At 37.2% G+C, this 9,940-nt stretch overlaps 1 protein-coding gene across 1 annotated transcript in view; it reads right to left on the minus strand.

Moving 5' to 3' along the window:
• DYNC2H1 (dynein cytoplasmic 2 heavy chain 1) overlaps positions 1–9,940 on the minus strand; it is a 505,271-nt gene that overhangs the window by 434,035 nt on the left and 61,296 nt on the right. Inside the window, exons 27-28 of the mRNA XM_007946035.1 lie at positions 2,072–2,204; positions 1,858–1,975 (exon numbers count right to left, since the gene is read on the minus strand). Coding sequence (XP_007944226.1) covers positions 1,858–1,975; positions 2,072–2,204 — 251 coding nt within the window. The remainder of the gene's footprint in view (positions 1–1,857; positions 1,976–2,071; positions 2,205–9,940) is intronic.

Genomic DNA, 9,940 nt, shown 5'->3' on the forward strand with positions numbered 1-9,940 from the left:
ACACTAACAGAGCTCCTATGCCATATATTAGGGCCCCTAAATCTTCCTAGGAGCTCTGGTGACATAGTGCCTAAGTCACTTGACACTAACCAGAAGACTGACAGCTCAAACCCACCAGCCACTCCTTGGAAGGAAGATGGGGCAATCTACTTCCGTAGTGATACTGCCTCGGAAACCCAAGGAGGGGTCACTATGAGTCAGATCCGACTCAATAGCACATAACAACAACAACAACAACAATCTTATATATTGTAGTAAAAATAGCAATCATTACAAACAGCATATAGGCATGAGACAAAAAAAATAAGAGAAAAGGGAAGGGCAAGTAAGATTTCCCTTTCCCCAGATTTTCCTGTTAATTTATACTATATGAATAACTTGAACACATTACCTCATTTGATTTTCAGAAAAACCCTATATGTTTCTATTCCCAATTTAAAGAAGGGAAACTAAATTTTAATGAAGTAAATTAATGAGCAAGTAATAGATGGCCTTAGCTGCCCTTCAGGTCTGGAATTGAACACACACCTGTAGCTTCCAGCCAAGCAGTACATTTACCTGAGGTAGATACACTCCTTGGAAAGAACAAGCAAGAGAGAAAGAAGGGCTGCTCAGGCACAGGGAGACAGCTCAGGGGGTAGAAGTGCGTGGAGGGATGGTCACAGGGAAGTGGTACCTATCGGGAGGAAGTGGGAGAGGAGATGTTGCATTGTGCTAAATTGTGGTCAATGTCATGAGACAAAGTATATGTGATCTGCTGTACGGAAAGTGTATTTGCTCTGTAAATTTTCACCCAAATCACAATAAAAATAAAAATTTTAAAAAAAAGTCATAGATGGCAGAGATAGGGCTTGAATGCAAGCCTTCTGGGTCCAAGAGTTCTTTTACCATCCCCTATAGAGCCCAAATCATAGTTTCAGATATAAGCACCCTTAGGCTTCAGATATTCAGAGGTTAGAAAATTTTTCTGTAAAGGACCAGAGATTAAATACTGTATAGCCTAACAGGCCACAGAGCCTCTGTGGTAACTACTTCACTCTGCACAGGTAGTCTACAGCAGGGATAGATGATAGGTAAATGAACAGGCATGGCTGTGTTCCAATTAAACTTTATTTTAAAAAACAAGCAGTGAGCCAGATTTGGCACCTGGGTTGCATTTTGCTGACCCCTGATTGTAACTGATAATGATGAAAAAGCTTTACTCCTTAAAGTTAATTTGAATAATATACCTCTTTTTCAAACAAATATTTGAGAAAATAATCATCATCATTTTTGCAACAACCTGTCCCATTTGCCATAAACACCAAACTATAGTGACTCAACAGTCTCAGTGAAGCATATAATACTGATTACAGTTTTGCCTTCAATTATTCCCATACCTTAATTATTAATTACATACAGTTAGCTCCCAAGTCTATATCCCTAGCCCAGTTCTCTCTGCTGACAATAAATACTATTTAGTATCTCTACTTGGATGTTTTTCAGGAAACCCTAAATTTAATACATATAAAAGTGAAGGGGTCATGTTCTCTCTCACCTCCAGGTCTTTGCATATGCCTCTGCATCTTCACTCTTCTTCTAGCTCAGATCTCACCTTAAAGGTCACTTTCTCCATAATATTCAAAACTGAGATAACTACCCTCATACATGCAGCTATACCACAATATACTTATGTTTATCATTAAAATTTCAAATTGTATTGTATTTTCAACTTACTACCTTGTTTCCTCCACTAGGCTATAAGTTCCCTAAAAGTAGCATCTGTATTTTATTCAGTGTTCTATCCAATGTTTAACACTACGCCTGACATATAGGTGAAACTCAATAAATACGTGTTGAATAAATGTTGAATCCTACCAGCAAACAGCTTCTTAAGATGTGACTGAATCACTGATGGGTTAGTAGACTGTCCCAGTATTTCTAACAGGTCATCATCACCAATAAAATAAAATCTTGGGAATGCTGAGCGTTTTTCCTAATGAATATAAAAAGAATAGTCTTAACTTTTCAAATAAAGGCATTAAATGCTTCATACTGTATTACATAAAAATTAAAAAAAGAAAAAACATGCCTCCAAAAATTCATTTAATGATTTCTGACATCTCTGAAGCTGATCAAGTATAGTTAGTAGAGAATTCCTGATTCCTGCATGACTAGTTAATGTTGTTACTCTATTGTCTCTCCTGATGTCACTCATTATTGACCTATGGAAGAAAAGAAAAATTATTTTCATATTTGTTTGAGACAGAGAGTAAGACTAATTTATTTTGGGCCTATTCAACCAATTTACCTGAGGTAACACTGTTATAATAGTATCACTATGTTTCTATAAAGTAATGAAAGATATTAACCATATTTTATTACCATTTATAACTTAACAACCATATTGCAAATTCTCTTATTTCATTCATTTACTAAATAAATATTTATTAAGCCCTACTCATAAAGCTAATGGTCTGAAGAAAAGAAAAGGAAAAAAAAAAAAATCTCACTATTATCAAGTCGATTATGACTCACAGCGACCCCTCCTTGGATTTCCAAGGTGGTAACTTTATGGAAGTGGATTGCCCAACCTTCCTTCCAATGAGTGGCTGGTGGGTTTGAATGACCAGTCTTCTGGTTAGCAGTCAAATGCCTTAGGCACTATGCCACCAGACAAGTAATTTTGCAATAAAATGCTTAAATAAAATTATGATTAATGTTAAGAAAGAAAATTACCAAGCATTGAGAAACAGGCTAATATGGTAACTCTTAACCTAAGACTTCCTTGAGGAATTTAAACTTAAAGCTGAGTAGAAAAAAAATTTAAAAAAAACAAGTCAGTGAGTACCTAAGGAAGAAAAGAGTTCTTAGAAAAGATGCTGGGAAAGACCTTAGCATGTTTCATCAGCTAAAGGCTAGATGGACAAAGCAATAAAGAGAATAACTTAAGAAAACGATAGAGTTCTGGTAAGATGGTGGAATAGGCAGAAAGACTGCACAGAACCTCTTCAACAAAGAAAAGGGGAACCAATTAACACAGATACAGAAGATAATCCTGGACTCCTGAGCTCTGAAGGGAAAGATACAGAAGTGGACTAAACTCCAACTAGCAGAAGAATTTGCATGAAAACACCAAAAAAGGACACATACGGAGCTATGGTCTGGCAGCAAACTTGATGGCACAGACAACTTAGACGTTGCTGAGTGGTGGTGGTGTTGTTGCTGTTAGGCACTGTTGAGTCGTTTCCGACTCATAGCGACCCCATGCACAGCACAATGAAACATGCCTGATCCCACACCAGCTCCAAGATCCCTGCTATACTTGAGCCCATCATCGCAGCCACCATGTCAATCCATCTCGTTGAAGGCCTCCCCCTCCTTCATTGACCCTTCACCCTACCAAGCATGACATCCTTCTCCAGGGAATGGTCCCTTCTGACAACATGACCAAAATAGGTGAGACGAAGTCTGGTCATTCTCATTTCCAAGGAGCATTTCAGGTGCACTTCCTCCAGGACAGATCTGTTAGTCCTTTTAGCAGTCCATGGTACTTTCAGCATTCTTCACCAGCACCACAACTCAAAAGCATCAACTCTTCTTCGGTCTTCCTTATTCACTGTCCAGCTCTCACATGCATATGAGGTGATTGGAAATATCATGGCTTGTGTCAGGCGCACCTTAGTCCTCAAGGAGACATCCTTGCTTGAGTGGTGGTAGGACCTAAGAATTAACCTAAAAAATCAGCCCTGCTAGCCAGACTGCATGGAGTACTGCTCTGGTGGCTCGTGAATAAGAGGGGAAGCAGCAACAAGGAAGGCGGGCTGAGCTCTGAAATTTTTTTTTTTTTTTTTTAGCTCTGTACTTCCACCTATCCAGAGGGTGAAGCCATTTTGAATGTTTACAAGCAGCTTGACCATTTTGGATATTTAAAGCAGCAACATTCTCCCAGATTCCAGGGACTTAGGAACAGGCTCCACTTGCCAGGAATAATAAGGACATTCCAGACACCAACGACTGGAAGGGTGTGACATTCCCCTTATTACTCTTATACCCCACACCCTCTTGGTAAATGAAGGTGTGGCCATCCCTCACTCCCACCTTCTAGGCCTGCAGGAATTCAATCTCAGTCTGTATGCTCGGCTGGAGCCTGGGTGCCCTGCCCCTCCCTGCCCCAATTTTTTTCCTTTTTCTTTTTTTTAGTTTGTCTGATTTTGTCTGTTGTAAAACTACTATTATTATTATTACTTTTGTCTTTTAATTATTATTCTTCCTGCTTCCCTTCCTAGGTTCTAGTTTTCAGCTATTTTTCTTCTCCCTGTTCCTGGTTCCAATTTTTATTTGTTTCTTGTGGTTCACCCATTTCTTGTTTAACTTTTAGCGTTTTTCCCATTTTTTTCGTCATTATTCTCCTTCTCTACCTTTTTTTCTCTTAGTGCCCTATCCCCAGATATTGCGGGGGGGGGGGGTTACCCCCTTTTTCCTTTTTTTGGTTACTGTTCCTGTGTGGTTCATGGTGTGTTTTTTGTCCATTTGCTTTTACTTATTTGATGATTATTCAATTCTTATTTTTCTCTAATTGAGTGGGAGAGAGCAACAATTCCCATAAAACACAACTAAACACACACCTCCTGCAGTTTCACTTACTGAGTGAGAGCCACCACTTCCTTCTCCACCAACGAGCCAACTATAAAAACCACCAAGAAAAGCCTGAATCACCCTTAGCTGCTTTTCACAAACAGTTAACAGAGCTCTAAATACAACAGTATCACAATGTCTCGCAGACAACAGACCACCACAGTCCACACAAAGAAGCAAGATAAAGTGGTAGAAACAAGAGAGCAGGATACAAAACCAGAACACATCCGTAAGGAAGAAGTAGCATTGGAACTCCCTGATAAAGAATTCAAAAGAATTATATTTAGTTATCTTCAAAGGATTGAGAGACAGACCAAGGAAAACACAGACAAAATCCTAGAAGAATTCTGGAAGAAAATACAAGAACAAAACGACAAAATAAATGAAAACTCAGAAATGATTCTAAATCTACAGATAGAAATCCAGAAGATTAATACTAAATTGTCAGAATTAGATAAGACACAATTGTCAGAATTAGATAACACACAGAGTGGACAAAGGAGTAGAATTGATGCAATTGAAAACAGAATTAATAAGATTGAAGACAAATACCTGAATATTTCTTTGGAAAGGGATCAATCAGAAAAAAGTCAAAAACAAAATGAAGAAAGCCTAAGGTTCATGTGGGATACCATCAAAAGGAATAACCTATGTGTCACTGGAATTTGGGAAAAGGAAGAGAAAAATAAAACCACTGAGAAAATTGTCCAATACTTGTTGGAAGAAACATCCCTGATATGATGAAAGATGAGAATATATCCATTCAGGAAGTCCAATAAACCCCAAACAGGATAGAACCCAAAAGAAAGTCACCAAGACATATCATCATCAAACTCTACAAAACCAAAGATAAAGAAAGAATTCTGACAGCAGCACGGGAAAAACAAAAAGTTATGTACAAAGGACAACCAGTAAGAATAAGATTTCTCAGCAGAAACCATGCAAGCAAGAAGGCAATAGGATGGTATATATAAAACCCTGAAAGAGAAAAATTTTCAACCAATAATTATATACCCGGCAAAACTGTCCCTCAAATATGATGGTGAAATTAGGAGATTTCCAGAGAAGCAGAAACTAAGGGAATTTCTTAAAACCAGACCAACCTTACAAGAGATACTAAAGGGAGTCCTTTGAATAGAGAACCAACAATAGCAAACAACAACTGACCATTAATACACAAGATGACATAACCCAGAAACCACAGCTATGGACATATCCAAAGTAAACTTAGCTTATAAGATTGTAAACAGGGAAAAAAGAGACATCAATTGGCAAGTGAGGACAACTACAAACCAAAAAGAGGGAAAATACTGTGTAGTTACAGAACTTCTAAATGGTGAGGAAGTCAAGAGAGTTACAAGATATAATGGACTGTTCTAAACACGGGAAGAATATTATAAATCACAGGGTAACCTTAAAGAAAAATTATAAACCTTCACATCACAATAAAAAAGAGGACAAGCACAAATATTCAGCAAATACTAAAGCAACAGCAACAAAGGAAATGACAATATGATTCATAAACATAATGAGCTCAGCACAGAAAATAATATGGAACAAAGAAAACATGGACACCATGAAAAAACACATAACAAAATGACAGCAACCAATTCATACTTGTCAAAAATTAACTGAATGTTAAGGGATTAAACGCTCACTCAAGCGATGGAGAGTTGCAGACTGGATAAGAAAATAAAACCCAGGGAGAGTTCCAGTAAGATGGCGGAATAGGCAGAAAGACTGCACAGACCCTCTTCAACAAAGAAAAGGGGAACCAATTAACACAGATACAGAAGATAATCCTGGACATCTGAGCCTTGAAGGGAAGGATAAAGAAGTGGACTAAACTCCAACTAGCAGAAGAATTTGCATGAAAACACCAAAAAAGGAGACATAAGGAGCTGCGGAGCTGCGTGACAGTGATCGTGAAGATACAGACAGCTTGGATATTCCTGAGTGGTGGTAGGACATAAGAATTAACCTAAAAATCAGCCCTGCTAGCCAGGGACTACACAGAGGACTGCTCTGGTGGCTAGTAAATAAAAGGGGAAGCAGTGAAGAGAAAAGCAGGTGAACTGTGGATTTTAGCCTGTCCAAAGGGTACAGCCATTTTGAATATTTACAAACAGTTTGACCATTTTTTCGATATTTAAAGTGACAGCGATCTTCCAGATTCCAGGGACTTAAGAACAGGCTCCACTTGCCAGAAACTGCAAGGTAATTCTGGAGATGGACGACTGGAAAGATGTGCTATTCCCCTTGTTACTCTTAAACCCCACACCCTCTTAGTGAATGGAGGTGTGGCCATCCCTCATTCCCACCCACCTTCTGGGCCAGCAGGAACTTCATCCCATTCTGTGTGCTCAGACGGAGGCTGGGTGCCCTGCCTCGCCTTGCCTGAATTTTTTTTTTTCTCTTTTTCAGTTTGTTTTTTTTTGTTAGTTTTACAACTACTGTTATTGTTATTACTTTTTCCTTTTTCACTATTATTCTTTATTCTTTCCCTCTCAGGATCTATTTTTCAGCTTTTTTTTTTTTCCCTGTCCCTGATTGCAATTTCTTTTTCTTTCTCATGGTTAATCCAATTCCTTGTTTTTCTTTTGCGTGTTTCCCATTTTTCTCTTCATTATTCTCCTTCTTTACCTTTCTTCTCTTAGTGCCCTATTTCCCAGATATTATGGGTTTTCTTTTCTTTTTTCTTTTCTTTGTTACTGTTCCAGTGTGGTTACACAGTGTGCTTTTTGTCCATTTGTGTTTACTTGTTTGTTGGTTATTCAATTGTTATTTTTGTCGAACTGAGTGGAAGACAGCAACAGTCCCCATACAACACAACTACACCCACACCTCCTGCAGCTTCACTTACTGAGTGAGAGCCACCACTTCCTTCTCCATCAATGGGCCAACGACAAACAACCATCAAGACTCACAATCAGCTACTATTCACAAAAAGCTAAAAGAGATGTAAATACAACAACAATAACACCACAATGTCTTGGAGACAACAGACCATCACAGTTCACACAAAGAAACAAGATAAAGTGGTATAAACAATGGAGCAGGGTACAGACCCAGAACACATCCCTGAGGAAGAAGCAGCACTAGAACTCTCTGATAAGGAATTCAAAAGAATTATATTTAAGTATCTTCAAAGGTTTAAGAGAAAGACCAAGGAAAACACAGACAAAACCCTAGAAGAATTCTGGAAGAAAATATAAGAAGAAAATGACAAAGTAAATGAAAAATTAGAAATGATTCTAAATCTACACATAGAAATCCAGAAGATTCATACTAAATTGTCAGATATAGATAAAACATTGAAAGGACAAAGGAGTAGAATTTATTTAATGGAAAACAGAATTAATGAGATTGAAGACAAATATCTGAATACTTCTTTGGAAAGGGATCGATCAGAAAAAAGATCAAAACAAAATGAAGAAACCCTAAGGTTCATGTGGAATACCATCAAAAGGAATGACCTACGTGTCATTGGAATTCCAGAACAGGAAGAGAAAAATAAAACCACTGAGAAAATTGTCCAATACTTGTTGGAAGAGAACTTCCCTGATACGATGAAAGATGAAAATATATCCATTCAGGAAGTCCAACAAACCCCAAACAAGATAGAAAGAACCCAAAAGAAAATCACTAAGACATATCACCATCAAACTCATCAAAACCAAAGACAAAGAATCCTGAAAGCAGCACAGGAAAAACAAAAAGTTATGTGCAAAGGACAACCAGTAAGAATAAGCTCTGATTTCTCAGCAGAAACCATGCAAGCAAGAAGGCAATGGGATGGTATACATAAAACCCTGAAAGAGAAAAATTTTCAATCAAGAATTATGTACCTGGCAAAACCATCTCTCAAATATGATGGTGAAATTAGGAGATTTCCAGAGAAGCAGAAACTAAGGGAATTTCTTAAAACCAGACCAACCTTACAAGAGATACTAAAGGGGGTCCTTTGAATAGAGAACCAAAAATAGCAAACAACTGACCATTAATACACAAGATGACATAACCGAGAAACCACTGCTATGGATATATCCAAAGTAAACTAAGTTTACAAGATTGAAAACAGGGAAACAGAGACATCAATTGGCAAGTGAGGACAACTACAAACTAAAAAGAAGGAAAAAATTGTGTAGTTACAGAACTTCTAAATGGTGAGGAAGTTAAGAGAGTTTCAAGATAGAATGGACTATTCTAAACTCGGGGAGAAAATCATAAATCACAGGGTAACCTCAAAGAAAAATGATAAACCTACACAGCACAATTAAAAAAAGGACAACCTCAAATACACAGCAAATACTAAAACAACAGCAACAAAGGAAATGATAACATGATTAATATAATAATGAGCTCAGTACAGAAAATAATATGGAACAAAGAAACAAGGAACCCCATGAAAAAAACACATAGCAAAATGACAGCAACAAATTCATACTTGTCGATAATTACACTGAATGTTAATGAATTAAATGCACCACTCAAGAGATGGACACATGCACACTAGATAAGAAAACAAAACCCATCAATATGCTGTCTAGGAGACATACATTAGAGATAAAGACAAAATAGACTAAAAATCAAAAGGTGAAAAAAGATATATCAAGAAAATTACAACCAAAAAAGAACAGGAAAGGCAATATTAATTTCTGATCAAAATAACTTTAAGATAAAAACCAGTATATGAGACAAGGAAGGATATTATATAAGGATTAAAGAAACACCTGAACCAGAAAATAAAACCATAATGAATATCTATGGACGCAATTAAAGAGCCACAAAATACATAAGTCAGACTTTAACAGAGTTGAAAAAACAAATAGATGACTCCACAGTCATAGTGGGAGACTCTAATACACCACTTTCAATGAACAATAGAACTGGAAATAAACTCAACAAAGATGCAGAAGAGCTAAACGATACAATCCACCAACTTGACCTTAGAGACATCTACAAAGCACTTCACCCAACAGCAGCAAAATATACATTCTTTTCCAGTGCCCATGGAACATTTTCCATGATAGACCATATGTTAGACCATAAAGCAAGTGTTAATACATTTAAAAACATTGAAATACTACAAAGCATCTTCTCAGATCATAATGCTATAAAATGATAAATCAACAATAGAAGATCAATGGAAAAAGAGTAAACACATGGAAACTGAACAACACCCTCCTTAAAAAACACTGGGTAAGAGAAGAAATAAAAACTGTAATTCAAAAATTCCTTGAATCAAACAAGAATGAAAACAAAATCTTTGAGACACAGAGAAAGCAGTGATCAGAGGCCAATTTATAGCAATAAATGCACA

The sequence above is a fragment of the Orycteropus afer genome, unplaced genomic scaffold (genome assembly GCF_000298275.1).
Source record: "Orycteropus afer afer isolate SDZICR_OR568_19922 unplaced genomic scaffold, OryAfe1.0 scaffold00147, whole genome shotgun sequence".
Classification (NCBI taxonomy): domain Eukaryota; kingdom Metazoa; phylum Chordata; class Mammalia; order Tubulidentata; family Orycteropodidae; genus Orycteropus; species Orycteropus afer.